We start from the raw sequence: 27,434 nt of genomic DNA, 5'->3' as shown, positions 1-27,434 counted from the left end.
CATATGTAATCTACTATACAGGGTGTTTCTTGTAAGGTGTCAAGCCGAAGGCTAAAAATCGTAGAACATACATGGGGGTGAAATCGATCGGTCTAGTCCTCACCTATCACCTGCCTTCGGCTTGACACCTTACAAGAAACACCCTGTATAAAAATAAGTCGGGTTTTCCTCCCTGACTCTAACTCCAGAACGCACGAACCGATTTCCACGGTTTTGCATTCGTTGGAAAGGTCTCGGGCTCCGTGAGGTTTATAGTAAAGAAAATTCAGGAAAAATTTAAAGGGGATAAAACAGGATCCACGCGTACGAAGTCGCGGGCGGCCGCTAGTAATGAACTAAAAGACTTGTTGTCAACTTTTTGGCCACTTTCGGCGTTACGAATTATTTGACGCTGACTGTACGAGGGGTTAACGGGCTATTAAATAGTTATTTTGTTTCAAATATTATCCTCTATTCAATAAAAAATATGATGTGAATTTGGAACGTATCACTTAGGAAAAAATATCTTTTGAGATCTGTAAAAAAATGGAACTAGCCATTGAAAACTTTAATGTTCCCATCTCTATTAGTCACTTAGTTTTCGCCATTATTACCTTTCTTTCATGAAGAAAACGAAAAAAAAGGAGATAGACGACACAAATTAAAAATACCATTTGGAAAAATATCAATTTATTTATTCATAATTAGTAAACGGAATTGATTAGCAATAACTAGTGCTGTATTACAGCGGCGAGAACTGGATCATGCTCTTGATGTCTTTGAGGAGCACTTCGAGGAAACTGCGCTGTGCGGCTGGCTGGTTCTGCAATAAAAAATATATTATTTATCTACCAAAGCTAAAATGAACCGATTAAAACGTTGATGCGATGACATTTAGGAAGTCAATCAAGACTATGTAATGCCGACTACAACACAAAGTTGTTTGTGAAGATGCACAAAAATATTGCGTGGTATGTCATTTGTAATATTTGTGCAAATATTTTAAACGTATGAAAAGTTGTATAAAAGCGTTATGTTCATACATTGTACTCGCTTTTTGTGCAATAAATTGTTCTAGAAATATTTGCGAAACACGTACGTGAAATCGTAACTGCAAAGAGTACAACAATCCAAGAATATTTGTACAAATATCATGACGAACATCTTGACGTGTATATGACAACATACTGGCATAGCAACTACGTTTTTTAAAGAGAAGACTGCGTGGCACTCGTAGCAATATGAATGTTAACAAATACTACATTAGAATCTTAGCCCAAAGACCGAAAAACGATAAAATAATAAAGTATACAGGGTGACTGGAACTGGACCCGCCATAATGAATTCCCGTGTAGAGAATTAGAGAATATCGTTTGCGAATTAATGGTTCAGTTACATTTACCCAGTGGCGGCCCCCACCCACCCGTATCATGACATAGACCGCAGACTTGCCATGCAGATGTGCCAGTGAGTACTAATCTGCGCGACTTGTGTCACCCCCTGATGCCTGGCACCCGGGGCGGTCCGCCCCCACCGCCCCCCCCTTACGCCGCTACTGCATTTACCCTGTATAATATGACTGGCTTTCCGCCCGCGGCTTCGCCCGCGTGGAATTTTGTCTGTCACAGAAAAACTTTATCGCGCGCGTCCCTGTTTCAAAAACCGAGATAAAAACTATCCTATGTCCTTTCCCGGGACTCAAACTATCTTAATGCTAAAATTCAGGCGTAAAAGCGAGACAGATAGACAGAGTTACTTTCGCATTTATAATATTAGTATAGATAGTATAAGACAGTTTGACACCATACCCTTAAAATTCGAAACCACAACTTTTTTAAAAAGACCCTTCATTCTGTTCTTAAAAAATTAATTAATTTTAAATTACCGGTAAATTGCGATTTTTGTTCGCATTGTAATTAAAAAAAGTAGTTTGATTGAGTTGACAAAATAGTGACGTCACTTGCTTGTAGTGCCATACAAAATCTATGGGAGAGTTTCGTTTTGACAGTTTTAAAAAGTATGTCAATTGATTGGTGGTGTCAACATGTCTATTTACAGCTGTCGGTATTTACCTTGGCGTTGTCGAGCAGGTCGTCGGTGAAGCGGTCGCTGAACACGCCCACGAGTCCCTTGCGCAGCTCCACCAGCTCGTCGCCGCCCGCGCCGCGCCACGCGCTACCCAGCGTTAATGCTGCAAGAGTTACGGCAACTTTCAAATCTGCTCATGGTAAGACATTTAATCTTGTGATTGGGTTGTAGTGTAATATGGACAATAAATTATTTCACACGTTGTACATACTACCTGTCTCGTCATGGGAAACTAATCTTGAAAGAACGAAGAAAAAGCAATAAAGTACAATTAGACATCGAAAGTCGTCAGTAAGTGCCGTTTTAACGGTGAAAACTGACTATATGAAAGAATGGAAGAACATAGTAACTTAGTGTAAAGGAAAAAGAACCTTGGTCAGCGGATTTTCTCCGGTGAATCTAGCCTACCAGCCGCCGTCTTTCAGTTACACGTGCCAGCAGCTCGTTCAATGCGCACGGACGACCCTGGTGTGTCTTAAGGGACGAAGCTTATTGACAGCATGTCAATATATCACTTACAGTGGTCATCAGAGGGTGCGGCAAGACGCAGGAACACTCTCAGATGTGCCCATAGCAAGTACAATGCCGCGTCGGCTGCTAACTGCGCCAGCGCTAACGCACGTCTCCGCTCCGCTACACGTGTCTGAAGCTCACTCACGGCGCACGCTCGTGCTTCCATTGGAGAGGAGACAGGAGTATCCTCGGAGAAGAGCTCCTAGTCATCAGGGAAAGACTCTTGACAGTATGTCAGTGTACTCACAGTGATCGTCAGATGGTGCGGCGAGGCGTAGGAAGACTCGGAGATGTGCCCACAGCAAATATAGGGCTGCGTCGGCTGCTAACCGCGCCAGCGCTAACGCACGTCTCCGCTCCGCTACACGTGCGCGAAGCTCGCTGACAGCGCACGCACGCGCCTCCATTGGAGAGGAGACTGGAGTATCCTCAGAGAGTAGCTCCTATGTCAGTTTACTTCCGCAGAGGAAGACGTGAGTGTATCCTCGGAGAGGAGCTCCTAGTCATCAGGGAACACAGCTCTTGACAGTATGTCAGTGTACTCACAGTGATCGTCAGAGGGTGCGGCGAGACGCAGGAATACTCTCAGATGTGCCCACAGCAGATATAGCGCCGCGTCGGCTGCTAACCGCGCCAGCGCCAACGCACGTCTCCGCTCCGCTACACGAGTGCGTAGCTCGCTGACAGCGCACGCACGTGCTTCCATTGGAGAGGAGACGGTAGTATCCTCAGAGAGGAGCTCCTATGTCAGAGTACTCACAGTGATCGTCAGATGGTGCGGCGAGTCGCAGGAACACTCTCAGATGCGCCCATAGCCAGTACAATGCCGCGTCAGCTGCTAACCGCGCCAGCGCTAACGCACGTCTCCGCTCCGCTACACGTGCTCGAAGCTCACTCACGGCGCACGCACGCGCTTCCGTTGGAGAGGAGACGGAAGTATCCTCGGAGAAGAGCTCCTATGTCACTGTACTCACAGTGATCGTCAGAGGGTGCGGCGAGTCGCAGGAACACTCTAAGATGCGCGCACAGCAAGTACAATGCCGCGTCGGCCGCCAGCCTTGCCAGCGCCAACGCACGTCTCCGCTCCGCTACACGTGCTCGAAGCTCACTCACGGCGCACGCGCGTGCTTCCGTAGGGAAAGACGCGAGTGTATCCTCGGAGAGGAGCTCCTATATCAGAGTACTCACAGTGATCGTCAGAGGGTGCGGCGAGACGCAGGAACACTCTCAGATGTGCCCATAGCAGATATAGCGCCGCGTCGGCCGCCAGCCGCGCCAGGGCTGTCTTTACTCCGCTACACATGCCTGAAGCTCACTCACGGCGCACGCACGTGCTTCCGCAGGGGAGGATGCGGGTGTATCCTCGGAGAAGAGCTCAGTGCAAAGAATTTTTCCTTTGCACTAAGCTACTGTGGATCTTGGTCAGCGGATTTTCTCAGATGAATCTATGCCGCAGTCTTGGGTATGAGCTCATTGACAGTATGTCAGTGTACTCACAGTGGTCATCAGAGGGTGCGGCGAGGCGCAGGAACACTCTCAGATGTGCCCATAGCAAGTACAAAGCCGCGTCGGCTGCTAACCACGCCAACGCTAACGCACGTCTTTGCTCCGCTACACATGCCTGAAGCTCGCTCACGGCGCACGCGCGCGCCACCAATGGAGAGAAGACGGGATTATCCTCAGAGAGGAGCTCCTATGTCAGTGTACTCACAGTGATCGTCAGATGGTGCGGCGAGGCGCAGAAACACTCCCAGATGTGCCCATAGCAAGTACAATGCCGCGTCAGCTGCTAACCGCACCAGCGCCAACGCACGTCTCCGCTACACATGCCTGAAGCTCGCACAACTCGCACGCGCGCGCCTCCATTTCCCTAATTGAGACTGGAGTATCCACAGAGAGGAGCTCCTATGTCAGTGTACTCACAGTGATCGTCAAAGGGTGCGGCGAGGCGCAGGAACACTCTCAGGTGTGCCCATAGCAAGTACAAAGCCGCGTCAGCTGCTAACCGCGCCAGTGCTAACGCACGTCTCCGCTCCGCTACACGTGTCTGAAGCTCACTCACGGCGCACGCTCGTGCTTCCATTGGAGAGGAGACAGGAGTATCCTCGGAGAAGAGCTCCTAGTCATCAGGGAACAGCTCTTGACAGTATGTCAGTGTACTCACAGTGATCGTCAGAGGGTGCAGCGAGACGCAGGAACACTCTCAGATGTGCCCATAGCAAGTACAAAGCCGCGTCAGCCGCCAGCCGAGCCAGTGCCAACTCACGTCTCCGCTCCGCTACACATGCTCGAAGCTCACTCACGGCGCACGCACGCGCTTCCGTTGGAGAGGAGACGGGAGTATCCTCAGAGAGGAGCTCCTATGTCAGTGTACTCACAGTGATCATCAGAGGGTGCAGCAAGTCGCAGGAACACTCTCAGATGTGCCCATAGCAAGTACAATGCCGCGTCGGCTGCTAACCGCGCCAGCGCCAACGCACGTCTCCGCTCCGCTACACGAGCCCGCAACTCGCTGACAGCGCACGCACGCGCCTCCGCTGGGGACGATGCGGGTGTATCTTCGGGGAGTAACTTCTTTATGTCTGCGGAACAAAGTAACGGATTACAATCAATTTTATTCAAAGTCAAAGCTTTTACTAATAAATTAGGCCCTTTCTAGTGCGCTTATACATGTCCCAAATATAGCTTGCCCTACCACCACTTTGGGACAACATTATGGGCTGGAGCTGAAAAGAAGTGGCGGAAGACACTCAGTGACCTTTGTCAGGTACCTTTATTGAGGGTAAAAGTTGCAGGAAGCGCCTAGATGCGGGTGGCTCAGGATTAGTCGTTATAGAAGATCCCTGGGCTTGTCCAACAGTAGACGTCTTTAGGTTCAGGTTTGATCGCTGTTAATCCCACAGTCGTATCGTGGCAGTATCTGCGCCATCAGGGACGGACCGTGAGTTTAGGGGGCTTTGGGCTAATACTACTTACTTAGGGGCCCACCTCTTTCGCATTGTCGTCTATTTTTGACTTTGACTTGACTTAGCTGGGGCCCCTTGAATCCACTGGGCACTGGGCTGAAGCTCAATAAGCCATATGGTAGATCCGGCCCTGTGCGCCACGACACTCACCGTCCAGAGTCATGGTGGGCACGGCGAGCAGCTGGTGCTGCGCCGTGTGCACGCGCTTGTCGTAGGCCTGCGCGCTGTCGCGAGCGTGTCGTAGCAACGCCAGTAGGGCTCCGAGGTGCGGGCCGGCGTCGGCGCCGCTGGCGTGCAGCGCGGGCCGGAATAACGCGCGCGTGCCGTCGTGCTCGATCATGTTGCGCGCGAACGTCAGGAGGTTGCACACGATCTGAAACGCGACAGTAGTAAATAGGAAATCCCTCATGAGCAGATATGCACAATCTGAACATTGACAAAACAATTGAATTAGGTAAACAACTTTATGAGCGCTAAACCAAGCCGGTTCATCTCCCCGAGTAGGCATCGAAAACAAAACATGCGCGGCGTACTGGCCGGCGGGTTTAATCGCGTGACATACGCGCGCGTATTCTTCACTCATTATAAAAAAAAATTCGCTATTAGAAAAAAGAAAAAAATCACGTACTAGATGGCGAGGTGACACACAGTAGCTTCTCGTAGCAGTCAGCCCTATCGCATCCGCACAGTACCGATCTACCTTACACCATTTTGTTGACGACATTGAGTAGATTTCTTTTTAAATACCTTCGCCACGAAAACTGTTCTGTACATAGTACATTATTATTCTGTGGCTAAACAAAACTCACCTTATAATACAATATGTTCTGATCCTGCTGTTGATTCGCAGGAGGCTGATTATACTGGTGCGGCGGGGGCGCAGCGAACCGCGGTATGAGCGCTAGCACGAGCGAGTGCATCCGCTGCAGCGCTGCCGAGCTGTGCTGAAGCGCTGTGTCGCCGCTGACCGCTTCGATTACAGCGTAGTCGGACGCGCGCGCTATTACTGACGTTAGAGCTTCTGCTTCAATCAGCAGTTCTTGGGGCGAGTTCGGATTGGCCGCCCTGGATAAAAAAATATTTTGAGTTATAGCAAGATTAGCTAGCTATCCCCAATAATAAGAAAGGTAGAGGAGACCCGCAGTTCACGTGGTGGACAACCTATTCTAAATATTAGAGACAAGCACAGATTGTCTTGGCGCCTTAGAAGAAGAGGACCAGCCCCAAATGGAATTGGAAAATAAACAGAAAAAGAAGAATTACACTAAAATTATATTTTATGAATTTTGTAACGCCTGCTGGCTTACCTGAGAACCATGTCGACGCACTCGGCGTGACTTAACAGTAGATGCGTGACGTGTATCACACAGCTGTGGTTCTGGGTGCCGAGGGTTGTCAGCAGCGCGTCGCATAACGCTAACGCCGGCACTAGGATTTGGCGGAATCTGTAACAAACCACCCTATGTATTTAACAGCTTTTGAAACGATGAAAAAGAGTTTACAGCAAAAGCTTCGATCAAAATTTCACTGTGTAGGACGTTCTTCAATACAGTAGAGCGGAAACTGGAGACTACATACATACATGTCATGTTCTTGTCATACTTTCTTATCTTCCAGGCATGATTATCTCTCTTCCACAAGTGGAATCATCATCACCAAATGGAACTCGGGCCGTGGAAGTGAGCTACCCCTGGAATTCTCAGAAGCATAGGTTTACCTGTTTCTGCCGGGGGACAGGGTCGTGTTTGGGACTCCCGGCGCCCTGAAAAAGGCGCTGCTCCGTCCTGAAAAGGACGGGGTATACCCACTAAAACCTCGCGTTCCGTCATCGCCCGAGTGGAAGCGTCGCGAGTATCCGGTAGCCTTAGACTTCCGCGACATTCGGTTTACCTGTTAGTCAAGGTCGCCAGCTGTGTGCTCACCTGTTGGCCACGGCGGGCACGAAGTCAGTGTGCCGCTGGGAGTCTGAAGCAGTGTGTATGTCAGGATGGCGCGAGAGGATGCTCATGTTGGCGAGGCACGAGAGAGCACCCTGCGCTAGGATGGTCTCGGCGCCGGCGCGCGTGCCAGCCAGCTTCATTAGTAGCGCCATCTTGGACTCGTATACGTAGAGGACGCGAAGGGTCTTCGGGTTCGGTTCTAAAGCCTGACGAGACAAGAAAAATCATAAAAAAATACATATTTTCTTCTCTCTTTCATCACAGGTTAGTTTAACCTAAAATTGATAAAAAAAAAAGTTCCCAAAAAAAAGGGACAATATTATTTGATCCTCTAAAAACTAATTGATCTTTTTTGTATGTGCACTTTTAAAAATAAATGATGTATTTTATTATATTTTATCTTTATATTAATTATTGGGTCTATATTAGTTGATCTACGGATAAATTATGAATGATCTTCATTTAAGGTAACATAATATTTATGTTTAACATACTCTTTTAATATTTGATAAACAAAAATAATATTTGATCCTCTTTTTTTTTTAGTTATTGATCTTTAATTTTGTTAATTTGATGATATTTATATCAAGTTTGCCTTTTAATATTGATCACCTAATAAATACATTTCGATGTATGTATAACTTAACTTTAAAATATATTTGATCTAACTAAAAATATTATCTATATATATAAAAATGAAACCCGTTTCGCGTTGTCACGGCATCACGTGTGAACGGCTGAACCGATTTCGCTAATTCTTTTTTTTAAATGTTTGTGGAAGTCCAAGGATGGTTCTTACGGAAAAAAATATTAAGAAAATCTCTACGCTAAGGCGGTACGAAGTTCGCCGGGTCAGCTAGTTGGTTAATATTTAATTTACTCGGTACTTTGTGGTTGAGTGACAATCGTCCGTCATTGGTCACTGAGTTGGCCAAGGGCTTAGCAGCCAATAAGCCAGCAGAATTTATGTACATTGCCATGTTTGTTTAAATTACTAGCTTTGCTTAGTTTGGGACTAGAGGCGCTATGTAAAATAATTTCTTACTTCTGACATCTCCGAACCCGACATCATAATTTTTACCTCTTTATTTTGTTTTCAAATCGCAAGGTTGATTTTCTCTTAGTATACCGATCTCGACCGTGATCAGTGACCATAATAAAGTCATCTGTCAACGGGTTGATTAGACACGATAAAAGCACTAAACGATATTTGTTTACTTTTAGTGCGACATCAGGTCGTAAGGACCTGATAAGTTTTTTTTTCCAAATATTTACTGTGTTTGACGAAACAATTGCAAAACAATATTTATCTTTCGTACTACTGAAAAGACCAAATATATCCATCCCGCACCAACGCATCCAGCACCTAAGGTCAATTCGACCTGATAACGCAGTGTGAACGTGATTTTTTAATAAAAAATAAATATTTGAACATCAAGTGCCTTTAAATAGTTTCCATCCTTTGACTACAAATTAATAAAAATAAGTACCATAACATAATTATTTTGAAGATTATTTGATATAGACAAAAAATAATCTATACAAATCGAATTATTTATAATAGTATCACAATGTTGAATATTTGGTGCCCATTTCTTTTATTTTTGAGGACCAACAAGTAACGATCAGATATAATTTTTACATCTCAAATTTTTTTTGCGTAGTTCAAAAGAGGTTTAAATATCGATCGATTTCATTTATTTTATGTCTCAAAGAAAGAGGATCAATCATTATAATTAAATTTTTTTAAAAATAAAACCGACTTCAAATGCTGAAACACAAAAAAAACTAAAAATTAAAAATATTGCGTATAAAAAAGTTCATCCCCAATTTTCCACCCTTGGGGGTGAAATATTTTCTTCAAATTCGCATGAAACCACCCTTTTGATAATACCTATTCAACAAAAAAATAATCGTTCAAATTTATTTATAATCGGCGGAGATATTGCGTATAAAAAAGTTCATCCCCAATTTTCCACCCTTGGGGGTTGTTTTTTCTATTATTAAATTTAAATGGGACCACCCTTGAGGTATTACCTATACGCCGAAAAAAGATTTGTTCAAATCGGTTCATAATTGGCGGAGTTATCGCGTAACAAACATAGAAAAAAAAAACATACGGGTCGAATTGAGAACCTCCTCCTTTTTTTGAAGTCGGTTGAAAATAGATGACCATTTAGATTTTTTTATTTGCCGTTTTTGCTAATTTAAAAAGATCATTTAAATACATGCCCAAAAAAAATAGTTTGTAGCTTTCTCATGTTCCCAAATTGGTAGCAACATTACTAGTAGGGCCTCCTTCACCATCTCCGACTAAAGTTCCAATTATCCTGATTACTAAAATAAGATGGATTTTAGTGTTATTCAAAGATAGTGAAATTCAATAAATTGCTACTCATGACGTTATACAATGAATAGCCAATTGGCACTTTACTCGGAATTGGTGAACGAGGCCCTAATAGTGGTATTCAAGAAACAAATAATGATTACACTACTAACCTCTTTCAACCCAGCATCATCTTGCATCAGACTGTCAATGAGACTCCTCAAATACCCTTGATTAGTCAGGGTATTCATCCAGTCCGTCTTCGGATTGATTTCCACCAGCGTATCAAGACACGACAACGCCACCATACGGCATACATCATGGCCTCCCCCTATGCAGTCGCTGCACACTATTGAACATAGGTTCTCGCCAAAACCACTTATCACATCTACCACCATTGATTTCAACGCTGACTCTTCTTTACTAGGCCTCGCTTTGGAACTGTCCAATCGACTGACGTATGTCGTGTTCAATTCCTCCTCGGGATCGGCCGGGCTTGGCTTCAAATTGACGATATTCAAGTAATTTAACAACGCTCCGTATAGATTGACGCGCATTTTTTGCGTTGAGCCACCAGAGACCAATATCCAGCTCAGAATCTTGTGTAGAATGAATTTAAGCGTCAGTGATTTTGTCTGCATAATCTGGTTTGAAGGCCCAAAAAACGACGTTTCGAATTCTGATGCGTCCATGTTCGTTTCTCTCTTCTGAAGGATGTAGCAGTGTCTCAAATTTACCAGCAATAGCAACACTGTTCCCGAGGCTAGGTTTCCTAACTGTGGCAGCACTTCTGCGGGTGGTATTTTGTTCAGCAAGTCTTGGAGGATGTTGAGGAGTAAGTTCTTGCGAGATTCGAGGCTGAGAATGTCGGGCGGCGCCACGCAGAAGAGGATTTCTGTGAGTTGCCGCCATGAGTCGTAGTAGTGCGTGAGAGTCGCCGCTAGGTTGCGCTGGCGGTTCACTTCGGTTACGTAGTCTAATACCTGCGAATGGATAACTTTGCAATAATACCAGATATAAAGGGCTAGAATGAAAAGAGCATTGAGGATGTTGGATTTATGGACGCATAAGAGAAACTCCTTACTAATATTGTCTATGGGCACTCTCGTCCTTGTCGCGTTGTCCAAAATGTTCTCATATATTTTACTATAAAATATAAAGTCTTCAAATTAAGCTTTGTTTAATTTCATCAAGTAAAATGTTTTAAATTGATAGATGATTTTTTTCTTTTTCATCCTACCTTTTGTATTTCCAAAGCGACTAGATTCCGTTGCGGCGCGGTGGCGTGTAGCGCCGATAGCTCCCGAGCTAGTAGCGCGTGAACTCGTGACACGCTGATCCTTTTACCGCCCAGACCTACGATAAAAGTACACGTTATTTCCTAGTCCAGAAAAGAATTATGGAACAAATAATTAAGGTACATTGAAGGGCCTCCACTTAACGGGTGTACGGAACGGGAACCCGCCGCGGGTGCCTGCTCATTCAAATGTTTGATACAGAACCACGCGCGTTTGTTTTCCATGCAAAATAAATAAATAAATATTTAATTAAATTTTATTTCCAGCTGCAGGCACTGCTTCCACTCCTAACGGAAGCGCACGGAGCCTCATCACTCATTTATGGGCAGGTCACAGGAGCATCAAATTCAAATTATTTATTGCATGTAACATGGGTAAGGCTCAGAACAGACGGTGAAACGCAACTGCAACGAAACTGCAACTTTGTGATGATTCTGATGAATGAAACTGAAACTGAGTTTCAAACTTGTCGCGTCATGTGTGATCTCTCAACGAATGCTATGGCAGAAACTTAGATGCAACTCAAAAGTAACTATCAGTTGCAATTTCGTTGCAGTTGCGTTTCACAGTCTGTTCTGGGCCTATGGGTTGATAGAACATAATTTTGTACGTGACCACAGAATAATAATAAGTACTACGTACAGAAGTTTTACTTCGCGAAGGTATTTAAAAAAATGTATGCTCAATGTCATTAACAATAAGGTGTAATTTAGCCTGTCTCAAGAGTCAAGCACCATTTTGTTGACAAACGTCAGTGATCGGCACTGCGCCGAAGCTATAGGGCTGATTTCGGTAAAATGATGTGACGTGAGGTGTTAAACTGCGGAAAATGGCGGAGAAAATACATGATTTAGCATGAATTATCATGAATAATATTAACTACTTCTTTACCTCTCAGTGTCTTGAGGCAACTTAAAAAAGTACATTCTGTGTTTTTATTATTATTTAGGCAGTTAAATACTGCACAGTATTTAGTAGGTACACCATTTTCTTTATTTTCTTCCATCATACACAAGAATACGCGTGCGCGAGTCAATGTTCGCTCGTATGTGAGGCCTTGTCGAATAGTATCCTGTAGGTGGGCCATCGTGCGCGTTTTGTTTTCGATGTAAACTCGCGGAGATGAAGAGGCCTGACGTGACGCCCAGTGAAGGCACCGTGACTCACCCGTGGGCAGGTCGCAGGAGGCGATGGCGTGGCGCAGCTGGTGCGCGTGGAACAGCTCCCAGCGCGGCTCCGCGCACGCCTCCACGCTCACCGGCAGCGCTTCCAGCGTGCGCCGCAGCAGGCACCACTCCCATTCCTGGTGAGGGTGCGTAGACGTTATGATAAGCGAATAAGGTTCAAATTTAGATAGCAATATATTCCCCACAGCCCTATAAAGATTGAAACACGCTTCATTTAGCAGCAGTCGTCGATAGCAACAACCTGCGTGCGCAACGACGCGTGCGTAATCGCAGAATGTAGATCTCACACACACATAAACTCCTACTGTAATTTTAAGTATAAATTAATATTTATTTACTTATGTATATCTTGGCTATGGCAGAATAACAGGGTTTGTGGGTCTCCTGCAATCACTGAGTCATGGACCTTTTTGTCTCTTATGATTTTTGTATCTGTGAAAAACTGTAAATGAAACCTGTTTTGAGACAAATAAATACTTTCTATGGCGCTAGTGTCGGGAGCTACAGTATGTATCCTGCGCGTGGTGCAGAACTCGCGCGCATCTAAGCATCTACTTTATTTTTAAGCAAACTTTTCCATGGCCATACCCATCTTTCCGGTACGTACGAGACGTCCACCTACAAGGCGGACCGACGACATCGTAAAGGTAGCAGAGAAGCTCTGGACGCAGGCCGCTACCAATCGATCAACATGGAAAGCATTGGGGGAGGCCTATGTTCAACAGTGGACGTCCTATGGCTGAAATGATGATGATGATGACCCATCTTTCAATTATTATCTGTCCGACTCGCGGGAGGTGTGCGCGGAATTGCGTCTACTTAGAGCACGTTGCACTTCACCCCGTCACTTATACTGGCTGGATCGCGGAAGGTGTGCGTAGAATTGCGTCTGAGTAGGGCAGTCACAGTCACACTTCTTGATCAATTTACGCTTTATTTTGAAGCAGTCATGTTACCTTATTGAATCGGAAATGAGGAGATACGTAGGAGAACCAGAGTGACAGACATAGCCCGCAGAATCGCTAAAATCAAGTGGCAGTGGACGGGGCACATGGCTCGTAGAGCTGATGGCCGCTGGGGCAGGAAAGTTCTTGAGTGGCGACCACGAGCCGGAAGACGTAGCGTGGGCAGGCCTCCCACTAGGTGGACCGACGATCTGGTGAAGTTCGCGGGAGGTGCCTGGGTGCGAGCGGCGCAGGATCGGTCTTCATGGAAATCCTTGGGGGAGGCCTTTGTCCAGCAGTGGACGTCTCTGGATAATGATGTGTCAAATACTATTATTTAGGCTAGTATGACTACGAACAGAAAACGTAACGGTAATTAGGACTTTAGCTCGGACAAGATGTTTTTTAATTATAATTATTTACAGAATGGTTCTATTGAATAGATATTTTGCCAAGCATAAGACAATCTTATAAACTCTTTTAAACGTTGAATGGAGTAAATCAAATCTATACGACATAAAAATTACAGCCAACTTTTAACATTAAGTCGGTGTGCGGACGCGTCACGGTAATTATAGAACAGAGGTTCATGAAATTAATTTAGCCACTTATACTTAAAATAAGAGGCCTATGATTTTATGCACAATTGGATAGGGTTGTCAAGTAAAATATAAAAATACTTGCATGTCTCTAATTTATCATTTTTAAGGATTTAACAGCCCGGACACGTAAAAACTAGCTAATCTGAGAATGGCCATTATGTAAAGTGTACGGGTAAATCAAAATTGGTCTTTACTGGTAGACCAAAACTAGTCAATAAGATTGGACCTTGTCATAGACACATGTATGACGAAAAATAAATAAACGTTTATGATTTGCAAGCCAAAGGTCAAGTGCTGCTTTTAAGATTCAATTTGCGGATTCTTGCATGCGCATGAACGAGGCGTCCCTCGGCCCTTCCGGCCGTTCGCGACGTCCGACCCCCATGTAGACTGATGGAAAGGACAAAATGTTTCCTCGAACACATTTTTGTGTTACCTGCGTGTGGTGCAGCGGCGCGTGCGTGAGCGCGGCCAGCAGCGTGGCCAGCGCCGCGTGCTGGCGGCCCGCCGCCGCCGCGCCCGCCTCGCACGCGCACGCGCGGAGCACCCAAGACCGTGCTGAGAGCGTCACCACCGACGCCGTCTGTAGAGGAGATAACTTGTTATTTACTTGGATAGCCAACAAAACGATCACCTTTGCACCACAATCTAAAACAAATAGTACAGGTCACGAGACATATTTAAAGGTTCGGCGAAACTAAAGCAGCCTGCGTTCGCGATGGTTATCACTGCGCGTGCAAAAGTTGTTCATACTGCCGCGTTCGCGAAAAATTTACGCCATTTTTATCAAACGTCAAGCGCGATCTATTCGCCGATTACCGCTGCATAGATTGCTGCAGCAAATGATGATTAACGTGAACTCATTGCTACAACCTGATAAAGCGGCGACGACCTGATAAAGGTAACAGGAAGGCGCTGGACGCAAGCCGATACCACCGTGCGAAATGGAAGTCATTGGGGGAGGCCTATGTTCAACAGTGGACGTCCTATAGCTGAAATGATGATGATGATTGCTATAAATTCATACACGTCTGATCGCCACTGCCATCTCGCACGCAGGCTGCACGCGTTGGTTTGACCGAGCCTTATGTAGCTTCTGTAAATAAACACAAAGACGCGTACCTCCAGGTTGACGGTGGCCTTGACGTGTCGCGCCAGGAAATAATCGCGCGAGCGTAGGAAGCGCAGCGCCGGCGCCGATGTCGCCGGCCGCGCCGCCAGCCAGTACACCAGCCGGTAGCAGCTCTCCACCAGGTTCGACGCCTCCCTGGGACACGATCACACTCGCCAGTTACACTCGGAAATAGCAAAAAACTATGATAAAAAAAGGCCCACTTTAGGCGGGCACAACGTCACTACGTCACTACAATTTCGCCACTTTCACATTAGGGCGTCAGCAGCGAGACAGCAGCGCGACAGCAGCAGATGCCTGCCTTCCCATTATAAAAATGCCGCTGCCACGCTGTCATATAGTATGAAATTATCAGCAGAGTGACTGTCACGCGACCGTCGCGCTAATGTCGCTTAAATGTGAAATTGTGAAGTGAAGCGACACAGCTTAAACTCTCTTATGGTTGTGTGATTATGACAAGTTAGTTACTGAACTCCACTGACAAGAGCCTCGAAGAGAAAGAGACCTCGCGAATTACTAAAAAAAATATTGTATGAAATGATTTTAACACAATCGTATTAAAGTCGAATTTCCTCACCTGTCCCCGTTGTTCTGGCCGGCGATGTGCTGGTCCAATATATCGAGGATGGAGTGCAGGCACGTGCGCGGGTAGCCCGCCACGCCCGCCTCGTTCAGCGCGCTGCGGCTCACCTAAACAAAGTTATTTATTTATTTTACATGGAAGAAAAATAGCTTTGAAATAATTACATTAAACATGATGATGATGATGATGATGATGATGATGATGATGATGATGATCCATCCGACCGATTTCGGCCATGGCGACCACTCCGACTCCTAGCTGTCTTGGCGGCGCTGGTGTGCCCGAAGATGGCTTACGTAGCCTATTTTCGCGGCAAAATCCCTCGCGCATTGAGGGCATCTCGCCAACATAGTTATAGTGAATGGCGGCAGATGGACGGGCCTTCAAGTCATCGCGCTTCGCGTCGAGTTCAGTCGTACGCTCCTCGAACTCGTGGACTTGCCTCTTCACAATCTCCCGCCATTCTGGACGCTGCCATATTAAACAACATAATGTATTGTTGGAGTGTCATGTCATCATCACATCAAACACGGAGTGCAGGTGCGATTTTGTTCTCAAGTCGATGAAGCACGTCATGATGTCGTGCCCTGAGTGCTCGAGCAACTCCACGCAGGAGGATTTAATGAATGATGCTGACAACGCCACTATTGTAGCAGAGTTTTGGGTTTTGGTTTTAGGTTTGTTGTCGACACGATAAGAAGAAGAAGTTGGAGTAATTGATAATAGACTAATAGTCAATCATTTTAACCCCTACGCAAAATTGGCGCATACGCACGCTCGCATGTCTGTATCGAAATAAAGTATGAGCAGCGCAGTGGCACTGTCGCGTGGGACGGATTACACTCGTGTTGGACGTCCGAAGTGGGCACACTCTCCACGCACCCTCGCGCATGTTTTATCATAGGTCGTAAAAAATATCCTTAAACACTTTACACTGCGTCATCTAGCCCCAAATTAAGTACATAATATACAGTCAACAACACATCAGATGAAACACTTGTAAAGTGGCACATATTTCATATTCCAAGTACACAAGAGCGTCACTCACGTCTTCGTCCAGTCGGTACCCCAGTAGGAAGTGCGCGAGGTTGGGCGGCGCGGCGGGCAGCGCCTGCTGCAGTAGCAATAGGACTCCCTCCTTGGCCGCGCGAATGTCTGCTATCTGCTGCTCGTCGCTTGTTAAAGTGACCCTTATCACAAGCACACAAGAGCGTCACTCACGTCGTCGTCCAGTCGGTATCCCAGTAGGAAGTTGAAGTAGCAATAGGACTCCCTCCTTGGCTGCGCGAATGTCTGCTATCTGCTGCTCTACTTGTAAAGCCTGGTCCGTGAGCACGTAGAATCCCGTTCAATGACCCCAAGCTACCCATCCTTATCGCTCGCGCGTAATTATATTGCTGTCGCGACTGTGCGACGCGCGCCCGCAGTGAGTGTGCGAGCGCGACAGCAACATAATTACGTGCGAGCGACAAGGATGGGCAGCTTGGGGTCATTGGACGGGATTCTACGTGCTCACGGACCAGGCTTTAGTAGTGACCCATATTCCAAGCACACAAGAGCGTCACTCACGTCGTCGTCTAGTCGGTACCCCAGTAGGAAGTGTGCGAGGTTGGGCGGCGCGGCGGGCAGCGCCTGCTGCAGTAGCAATAGGACTCCCTCCTTGGCCGCGCGAATGTCTGCTATCTGCTGCTCTGCTTGTTGTAAAGTGACCCTTATCACAAGCACACAAGAGCGTCACTCACGTCGTCGTCCAGTCGGTACCCCAGTAGGAAGCTGAAGTAGCAATAGGACTCCCTCCTTGGCCGCACGAATGTCTGCTATCTGTTGCTCTGCTTGTTGTAAAGTGACCCTTATCACAAGCACACAAGAGCGTCACTCACGTCGTCGTCTAGGCGGTATCCCAGTAGGAAGCTGAAGTAGCAATAGGACTCCCTCCTTGGCCGCGCGAATGTCTGCTATCTGCTGCTCTGCTTGTTGTAAAGTGACCCATATTACAAGCACACAAGAGCGTCACTCACGTCGTCGTCCAGTCGGTATCCCAGTAGGAAGTTGAAGTAGCAATAGGACTCCCTCATTGGCTGCGCGAATGTCTGCTATCTGCTGCTCTACTTGTAAAGCCTGGTCCGTGAGCACGTAGAATCCCGTTCAATGACCCCAAGCTACCCATCCTTATCGCTCGCGCGTAATTATATTGCTGTCGCGACTGTGCGACGCGCGCCCGCAGTGAGTGTGCGAGCGCGACAGCAACATAATTACGCGCGAGCGATAAGGATGGGTAGCTTGGGGTCATTGGACGGGATTCTACGTGCTCACGGACCAGGCTTTAGTAGTGACCCATATTCCAAGCACACAAGAGCGTCACTCACGTCGTCGTCCAGTCGGTACCCCAGTAGGAAGTGCGCGAGGTTGGGCGGCGCGGCGGGCAGCGCCTGCTGCAGTAGCAATAGGACTCCCTCCTTGGCCGCGCGAATGTCTGCTATCTGCTGCTCGTCGCCGTATTCTTCTGCTTCCAAGCACTCTACGAAGCCGTGCCTGTTGGTAGAAGAAGAGATAAGCAACGCATAACCCTTGACAAGGGTGAATTTATAAAGACCCATTGATCCTGATCACTATGGTCAAGAAACTCAAGAATATCCACATGGCCTATACGCTGTCTTAAGGGCTGCGCAGACAACGGATTTTTTTCGGCGATGGACTTTTTTCCCATTAATATTTATCCCTTATAAACTCCATCGAATAAAGCACACAACAGTACACCAAACAAAAAGTCCGCTGGCTGCGCATTTAGCACTGAACCAGTTGAGATTTAAGTATTATCAAGGGAGAATTAACTCATTAATTTTCGTTTGCTAGCGATGAAAGATTACACTGCCACTGGATAACTTGCACCACCTGATATTAATTCAAATTTTCATTCACAGATGGCACTATCTCTAAATAATAGTATTGTGCACGTACCTAATATCGCTGGCATGCGGACGGTGCGCCTGCGCATGCAACAAGTGCCTGGCGGCGGCCGGCGCGCTAAGGGCACGCGTTAGGAGCGCAGTGGCGCGCGCGGCGGCGGCGGGCAGCGTGTTAACGAGCTGCAGCACGCGGCAGCAGGTCACTAGGCGGTCGCCGCCGGAGGGACCGTCGTCCGCTGGGGAAACAATGATAGAATTAATTACAGGATCCAGGTGATGCTCTCATGTATTCTTAATTCCACAGGTGACTGTATAATTTGATTTTGTCACAGATAATAAGGATGATAACCAACTACAGTTAAGCAGGCCTTTACTGTGATTCATGAGATACTTTTTGTCCATCGATACTAACTGCTTAAAACTGTATAGATAGAATAAGGCATACATAGGAGTAAATGTGCCCCGTACGAAAAATACAAAAAGGTGTATCCTCTGTGGATAAAAGTCCCTCGAATTTCGTCTTTCTACAATCATCATCATTTCAGCCATAGGACGTCTACTGCTGAACATAGGCCTCCCCCAATGACTTCCACATCGCACGGTTGGTAGCGGCCTGCATCCAACGCTTTCCTGCTACCTTTCTACAATAATGTCACTAACAAAAATATTTTCTTTTTCTTGTATTTAGAAGTAAATGATCTAAATTAGTTTCTACAACGTAACTTTTACTTCTCTGAGATCTTACCCAGTATAAGTTTGGAGAGGCCGACAATAAGTACACCGCGCCCGGCTTCGGAGGCCGCGGCGGTCAGCGAACGTTCCAGGGCCAAAGCGCGCTCCAGTATCTGCAGGATCGACACCAGGCTTTCCTCCACGAATACCTGCAAAAAATTATCTGGGTCATTCATAAAATATACACAAACATTGTCAATCAATCATCACACGTGTTCGTATAAGTCATCATCGTCATTTCAGTAACAGGACCACTGCTGAACATAAGTTTCCCACAATGATATCCAGATTGACCGGTTGGAAGCGTTTAGCACCTTCTGGCAATTCCTTACACCTCCTATGTCACACACCTATTCGTATCTCACATGAGATCCAGATTGGCGGATTGGTAGCGCGGCGTTTAGCACCTTTCTTGTAACTTTTATAAGGTCATTTGTCCATTTTGTGAGTGGATGACTCACGCTACGCTTGCCGGTATGTGGACTCCATTCCAGAATCTTGATCCATCGGTTCACTGGTTGACTTTTTAGTGGCGGTCAAGCTGTAGATCATGGCTACACAGGAGTTGCAGAAGTGGAAATAGTTCCATTTGCCCAGGGTTCATAGGCCTCCTAGGGCCCACGATTCATAGGCCTCCTAGGTTCCAGGGTTCATAGGCCTAGGGCCCAGGGTTCATAAGCCTCCTAGAGCCCAGGGTTCACAGGCCTCCTGGGGCCCGGGGTTCACAGGCCTCCTAGGGCATTGGTTCCTAAACTTGTTTGAGACGCGCCCCCTTTCGTCCATACAAAAAATTCCGCGCCCCCCTCCTCCAGTCAAGATTATTTATTGGTCGTATCGAGCAGTCTGGAATGCATTCTCTCAGCGGTCACAGGCTTCGTACAGATGGCCCGCGCCTCCCTTTAAAGGTCTTTGCGCCCCCCACTTTGGGAACCAATGTCCCAGGGTACCTGGCCAGCTCACCTTCCCCGGCATGGCGGGCTGCCGCTCCAGCAGGCCGAGCGAGCCCTCCAGCGAGCCCAGCGCCAACCGCAGCAACTCCGAGTCACCGTGCAGCTGCAGCAGCAGCCGGAAGCCCGGCTTGTTCCTAGGGCCCGGGGTTCACAGCCTCTTAGCCTCCTAATGCCCAAGGTTCACAGCTTCCTAGCCTCCTAGGGCCCAGGGTTCACAGCTTCGTAGCCTCCTAGGGCCCAGAGTTCACAGCCTCTTAACCTCCTAGGGCCCAGAGTTAACAGCTTCCTAGCCTCCTAGGGCCCAAAGTTCACAGCTTCCTAGCCTCCTAGGGCCCAGGGTTCACAGCTTCCTAGCCTCCTAGGGCCCAGGGTTCACAGCTTCCTAGCCTCCCAGTGCCCAGGGTTCACAGCCTCCCAGGGGTGCCTGGCCAGCTCACCTTCCCCGGCATGGCGGGCTGCCGCTCCAGCAGGCCGAGCGAGCCCTCCAGCGAGCCCAGCGCCAGCCGCAGCAACTCCGAGTCGCCGTGCAGCTGCAACAGCAGCCGGAAGCCCGGCGGCGGGTTGGCGTCTGGCTCCCTGCCCGCGGGCGGGAAGTCTGATGCGGCCGGCTCGTATTGGTCCAGCCAGAGGGCGAACAGCTCGAAGCATAGGGACAGCATCTGGGGAAGAACGGTGTTTGAATATAGTGGACAATTACCTTAAAGCGGCGGTTCACGCTGCAACAAAGACAAGCCGGGACAAAAGGACGCGAAGAGAGTCCGCGACCACTACTTGATTTAAGACAATTTATGAGCGTCAGTTTGCGAGTGAGACAGAGACAGAGGATTAAGTAAACTGTCACTGTCTGTAAGTCTCCTATCTTGGTCTCCCGTCTCAATTTCTTGTCTCGATCGCTTCTCTGTCGCGGCGCGACCCGCTGCTTAACGTTTTATTAAGAAGTTGTATCTTTGAATTACACCGGTCAACAAAAAAAAAATGTCGAAAATGGCCTGAATTGCTTCGAGAAAAGGATGGTACGGCCGTGTCGCTTTTTTGCTCGACTTGGTGGGGGCACTGCCGTGCCCCCAGATCCAATCATACCTCTGTGATCAGTCTGAGAAGTCCTCTGTGAAGCCCGCGTTGTGCAGACGCGGCGAACACCACGCCCGCTAACAGTTTTCTGTCAACAAACACAAGTTTCTGAATGATATTTTGACATTTTATTAAACAATTTAAAATCTATTTCATTCACGACTCCCTTCACCATGACAATTCAACCCTAACCATCAGGCCTAAGGCCTCAGCCTCGAATTTAGCGGGCAGCGGGGCGGGAGCGACGGCGGCGCTGGAGCGGGGCGGGCAACGCAGACCCGTTCTCGAAACAAGCGGGCAGCTCGCGCGGCGCTTTAGCGGCGAAGTGTTGTGTTCGGGGTTGTGTTGTCGAGATATTTGTTTTTATTCGCAAACGAAATGTCTGAACGACGGCGACAATTTTATTTCGATTCAAATTTATTCCTAACGCTCGATTTATTGTGGGCAAAAGAAGGAGTGCGCTGCCCGCTCGTTGCCCGCTCCCGCGCCGCTGCCCGCTCGTTGCCCGCTCTCGCGCCGCTGCCCGCTCGTTGCCCGCTCTCGCGCCGCTGCCCGCTCGTTGCCCGCTCTCGCGCCGCTGCCCGCTCGTTGCCCGCTCCCGCCGCCGCCCCACTGCCCACTAAATTCGAGGCTGAGGCCTAAGATGCGCGCCGTGATAACTTTTATCGACGTCAAAATGTATGGGCAAAATCGATGAAATGGCGTGATAACATCTTAGGCCTACAGTCTAATTTTTTAGAAATCAGCAGAAATGTCATCAAATATGGCCAACTGACATAAAAATATTTTTAGTCTGTGAACTAGTGATGCGACAAAACCTCTCGTTAATCGCGAAGTGAAATGNTAGAATGTCTCTAAAGATGCACGTCACATTCTCATTGGGATATATTTATAAATAATTATATTCGCAAGAACAAGGGGCACGCTTTCATCAAAATATAGTGGGATTTGAGAAACGACGTTACCAAGGCCAGTATACTGAAAGCATGATAGGGTTAGATTTTTATGAAAAAAATCTTCTATGGAACATGACAGGAAATTAGAACTTTTAATTTTTAATAAATTTTTGGACTCTATTTTAATTTTTCTCTTGTGAGAATGAATCTTAAATGGATGTTTGTTATGTTTTAATAATTAGAAAGAATGAAAGAAAGAAAGAAAAAAATATATTTGGCAACAAATTAAATCATCTCTATGTTCATGTTTCATACATTCATTAATATGATTTTTTCTATTTTTTACACATAAAAGCAAATTCAGAACAATTGTTTGTTGTTATTCTTGTTTCTAGGTTATAAAGCAATAAAAATAAGCTATGCATAACCCGTGCGCAAAAATACTGTAGACAGTTGTTATCTATCAAGTAGCTGCGCCCCGCGGTGTTCCTCGCGGTAAAACGTAGCCTATGTGTTAGTCCAGGGTGTCAGCTAACTCCATGGTGTACCTGCCAGCGGCGCGCGGGGTCCGCGTGCGGGCGGTGCGGCGCGGGCAGGGCCAGGCGCGCCAGCACGTGGTGCGCGTAGGGCGCGAGGCTCCATGCCACCTGGCTCGCTATACACCTGGCTCGCTGTACCAGGCCTGTTCATCTCCGCGAGTTTACATCGAAAACAAAACACGCACGATGGCCCACCTACAGGATACTATTCGACAAGGCCTCACATACGAGCGAACATTGACTCACGCACGCGTATTCTTGTGTATGATGGAAGAAAATAAAGAAAATGCTGTACTAAATACTGTGCAGTATTTAACTGCCTAAAATAATAATAAAAACACAGAATGTACTTTTTTAAGTTGCCTCAAGACACTGAGAGGTAAATAAGTAGTTCATATTATTCATGATAATTCATGCTAAATCATGTATTTCCTCCGCCATTTTCCGCAGTTTGGCGCCTCACGTCACATCATTTTACCGAAGTCAGCCCTACAGCTTCGGCGCAGTGCCGATCACTGACGTTTGTCAACAAAATGGTGCTTGACTCTTGAGATAGGCTAAATTACAGCATATTGTTAATGACATTGAGCATACATTTTTTTAAATACCTTCGCGAAGTAAAACTTCTGTACGTAGTACTTATTATTATTCTGTGGCTGTACCTGCCAGCGGCGCGCGGGGTCCGCGTGCGGGCGGTGCGGCGCGGGCAGGGCCAGGCGCGCCAGCACGTGGTGCGCGTAGGGCGCGAGGCAGGAAGGTGAGGAGGAGATCCGTAAACGAACTAAAGTCGCTGACATAGCCCGACGGATCAGCAAGCTGAAGTGGCAGTGGGCAGGGCACATAGTACGCAGAACTGACGGCCGATGGGGCAGCAAGGTTCTGGAATGGAGGCCACGTACCGGAAAACGCAGCGTGGGACGTCCACCCACAAGGTGGACCGACGACCTGATAAAGGTAGCGGGAAGGCGCTGGATGCAGGCCGCTACCAACCGTGCGTTGTGGAAGTCATTGGGGGAGGCCTATGTTCAGCAGTGGACGTCCTGTGGCTGAAATGATGATGATGATGATGATGATGCAGGAAGAACCATGGGTGGTGGTGGGTTGTACCTGCCAGCGGCGCGCGGGGTCCGCGTGCGGGCGGTGCGGCGCGGGCAGGGCCAGGCGCGCCAGCACGTGGTGCGCGTAGGGCGCGAGCCCCGGCGCGCGCGTGCCCGCCCCCAGTGCACGCGGCAGGCCGCCCGCGCGGCACAGCGACAGCAGGAGGGAGACAAACGCGCGGGATAGAGGGTAGTCCTCCATGCGGCACTCCACCTGGTGTAGGAAACAACATGTCAATGACGTTGTGAACTAGATTGCAAATGAGAAGGGCGATGAAAGCGCGCGAGACGGGTAGTCCTCCATGCGGCACTCCACCTGGTGTAGGAAACAACATGTCAATGACGTTGTGAACTAGATTGCAAATGAGAAGAGATGAAAGCGCGCGAGAGGGGGTACTCCTCCATGCGGCACTCCACCTGTCCGCCATCCGTCAGCCCAAAATATTGTCCGGATGTGGTGATAGGGCAAGTTATTTGGGACATTTATAAGCGCCTCTTGGAAAGGTGGTACTAAATAAAAGATTTGTATTTGATGTGGCTGGAGAAACACTTGCAGACTTACAAAATGCATAAATAATGCATGGCGTGCGGCTAGGTTGCTAGCCAAGTGACAGCACCCGCCATACACCTACCCGGGAGGCGAGCAAACAACTGCGGTACCTTTATCCGCACCCTTACTTACGGGAGGTGACGTAGGTATATCTCACGTTACCGTCTTAAAGCAAGACGACACGTGAGAGTAGACCAATAACCCTAAAATACGCGCCGCGATAAATTTTTATCGCTTATCGATTTTACGCGATAAGCCCATACATTTGTCTGAAATCATCGAAAAGATTTTATCACGGCACACATCCTAGTCCTGACATACCTCCTGCAGGTCGGCGGTGAGCGCGCGCTTCTCGTCCGTGGGCGACACCAGCTGCGCGCTCTCCAGCGCGCACCACACGCGCGGCGCCGTGCTGGCCGTGCTGCCCAGCGCGCCCAGCGTCAGGCACAGCTCGGCTTTTAGCTGGATCGGCACGTGGCAGCAGATTAACCCTGTCAACGTGTAAAAAAAGTCTTAGACCTAGAACGCACTATGTTGTTATTTATTTATTAGGTACACCAACAAAGTCACATACATAATACAGTTCATACATTTTAACATGGTTTAACACATGATGCGTATATGACCTCAATTACAGGTATACACAGCATTTCTTTTTGCAATGTTAGGGTAATTATACACTAGTAAAAACAAAAATCAATTGAATGGAGTTTAGAGTTTAAGCACAGAACAATATAAAGGATTTAGTAAAATTGTTCATTTTGCTCGGTGCCTAAGTCGTGGTTAGCTGAAATGCGGTCAGCCGTCCGGTTAAAAATATGTATTGAAACAGCCGCATGATAGTGTGTCGTTATCATGCGATTTCATAATAATAATCGATGTGCGACCTACCGCAGCGGTTCGCCGCATTCCGGCTAACCGCATAGTGCGTTTTAGGCCTTAGGGTTAGCCAGTCATAAGGACATATTATGCTAAAACTTGCGCGAGTGCACCAAGCAAGTGCTCGTGCCGAACATCTGTCGCAGACTTGCGCTGCGTAGTGGCCACCCGATCTCTACCGCGCTAGTGGAAAACCGTCTCACGCGTCCGCGCCAAACTGCGTTTGCTATCTTTTGATAGACACGCGTGCATGTTCTCACGCGAATTATAGCGTACACCCTAAAATACTCAGTGACATAAAAATTCCTTACACTTCTTGCAAAATTTTTAAGTCGGCCGTTTAATCTAGAAGAATAAATTAGCAGGATAAGTCCTAATCTCGTACTACAACAAAGCTTTTTTACAAGTTTCATTTCACATACATGCTTCGACTTACCGAACATGACGTTGACGGCATCCCACTGCAAGTTTTCGCAGATGCTGGCGCAAGCGGCTTCATCTTGAATGGCCACTGCCGCTATGAGCTTTAGCGCGGCTATCATTGCTTCCACCTACATGACAGGAACATTATGAATTTATAGAGATCTCTAGAATTCAAGTGATTGAGAATAAACGAATGAGTGATGTTGAATTGAACGAAAAGAGATATTCTAAATAGAACAAAGACTAAATGACGAGAGTAAGTATATCGTCAAGATATACTTAAAATAAATATAAGAATAAATGTTTGCTTCTTACCTCTTCCTGCCGCACGAGCAGTTTCCCCGGGCGCGCGGCGGGCGTAACGATGGCGGTGGCGCCCATGGACGAATGCTGGTGTTCGGAGAACGGCGTCGGATCCACGCGCAGGTTTCTGCAAGATACATGAATTGGAATAGGGTTTCTTGGTGTGATTTTCTTTTAAATTGCTAAAAGTTCACATTCGTAAAAAAAAAAACGAAAAATCAACCATCTATTTACTAATTTTTCCTCACATAATTTTAGATGAAAACATTAATCCCTAAAAATTAAAAAACAAAATACTTATTAGTCGGTTATCACACTGCGCCGCGCTCCGCCGCGGAGCGCGGGGCGACAGATTTAATCATTGTATGCAAGTACCTCAGTTTGTATAGAAAACACGCGCGGCTCTTCACACTGACGTCCGCGCGCGTGATTTTTTATATAAAAATCACGCGCTCCGCGGTGGAGCGCGGCGCAGTGTGATAACCGCCTTAGGCTCGTTTTCTACCAAGGTGGAGAGGACAGGAGACGAGAGGAGATGTGGTTTGAATAAGCAATCAGATTTTGTTATTACTACATCTCCTTCCCGCCAGCGTCACTGGTAATGGATCGAGCGGAAAGAACAGATGCGTCGGGTTGGGCGGTCAAGAGGTACTCCCGTGCTCCGTTCCTCAATACTCAATACTCAATACGTTTATTGCATAACCACATTAGCATTCACACTCCCTTTTCGCAAACGCAAACCCGAAGCTCACAATATTACTGTTACGCACAGCTCACATTTTCTCTTGGCTTTTCTTCCCTCCTCTTGTCTCTTCTCCTCACTGCTTTGGTAGAAATAACTTGCCAGCTTCGCCCTTAAAACAAAATGTCTCCTCACGTGTAGTATCTGGCGAGCGCGGTGAGCAGATGGTTTGAACAACTTTGAACATGCGAAGCTCACACACAATGACATCTCTTCTCCTCTCTGCTTTGGTGGAAACCGAGCTTAATACAAATATTCTCCTCACGTGTAGTATCTGGCGAGCGCGGTGAGCAGGTGGTGAGCGGACAGCGCGTCGCGGCGCGCCAGCAGCGTCGCTAACCTCTCTCCGCGCTTTGAACATGCGAAGCTCACACACAATGACATCTCTTCCTCTCTCTACTTTGGTGGAAACCGAGCTTAATACAAATATGTCTCCTCACGTGTAGTATCTGGCGAGCGCGGTGAGCAGATGGTTTGAACAACTTTGAACATGCGAAGCTCACACACATCTCTTCTCCTCTCCTTTGTGGAAACTAATCTAAATCAAATATTCTCCTCACGTGTAGTATCTAGCGAGCAGGGTGAGCAGATGGTGCGCGGACAGCGCGTCGCGGCGTGCCAGCAGCGTCGCTAACCTCTCTCCACGCTTGGAACATGCGAAGCTCACACACATCTCTTCTCCTCTCTGCTTTGGTGGAAACGGAGCTTAACACAAATATTCTCCTCACGTGTAGTATCTGGCGAGCGCAGTTAGCAGGTGGTGCGCGGACAGCTACCCTCTCCGCGCT

General features: G+C 47.4%; 1 protein-coding gene across 1 annotated transcript in view; it reads right to left on the bottom strand.

Annotated features, from left to right (window-relative positions):
* Positions 1-652: 652 nt before the first annotated feature.
* The window catches only part of Nup205 (nuclear pore complex protein Nup205), a 38,737-nt gene continuing 11,955 nt past the window's right edge, over positions 653-27,434 (bottom strand). The window contains exons 13-34 of the mRNA XM_028305616.1: positions 25,917-26,031; positions 25,615-25,729; positions 24,621-24,790; positions 23,760-23,963; positions 20,584-20,805; positions 19,210-19,345; positions 18,517-18,700; positions 17,925-18,090; positions 15,553-15,665; positions 14,966-15,110; positions 14,280-14,426; positions 12,278-12,413; positions 11,053-11,168; positions 9,986-10,795; positions 7,469-7,692; positions 6,854-6,991; positions 6,356-6,611; positions 5,697-5,919; positions 4,959-5,162; positions 4,566-4,596; positions 2,052-2,154; positions 653-802 (exon numbers count right to left, since the gene is read on the bottom strand). Of these exons, the coding sequence (XP_028161417.1) occupies positions 722-802; positions 2,052-2,154; positions 4,566-4,596; positions 4,959-5,162; positions 5,697-5,919; positions 6,356-6,611; positions 6,854-6,991; positions 7,469-7,692; positions 9,986-10,795; positions 11,053-11,168; positions 12,278-12,413; positions 14,280-14,426; positions 14,966-15,110; positions 15,553-15,665; positions 17,925-18,090; positions 18,517-18,700; positions 19,210-19,345; positions 20,584-20,805; positions 23,760-23,963; positions 24,621-24,790; positions 25,615-25,729; positions 25,917-26,031 (4,039 nt within the window). The 3' untranslated portion in view covers positions 653-721. The remainder of the gene's footprint in view (positions 803-2,051; positions 2,155-4,565; positions 4,597-4,958; positions 5,163-5,696; positions 5,920-6,355; positions 6,612-6,853; positions 6,992-7,468; positions 7,693-9,985; positions 10,796-11,052; positions 11,169-12,277; positions 12,414-14,279; positions 14,427-14,965; positions 15,111-15,552; positions 15,666-17,924; positions 18,091-18,516; positions 18,701-19,209; positions 19,346-20,583; positions 20,806-23,759; positions 23,964-24,620; positions 24,791-25,614; positions 25,730-25,916; positions 26,032-27,434) is intronic.

Source organism: Ostrinia furnacalis, unplaced genomic scaffold (genome assembly GCF_004193835.3).
Source record: "Ostrinia furnacalis isolate ACB-3 unplaced genomic scaffold, ASM419383v2 OfSCF1743, whole genome shotgun sequence".
In the NCBI taxonomy this organism is placed as follows: Eukaryota; Metazoa; Arthropoda; class Insecta; order Lepidoptera; family Crambidae; genus Ostrinia; species Ostrinia furnacalis.
The sequence above is the reverse complement of the archived record's forward strand: the minus strand, read 5'-3'. Positions and strand labels throughout refer to the sequence as shown.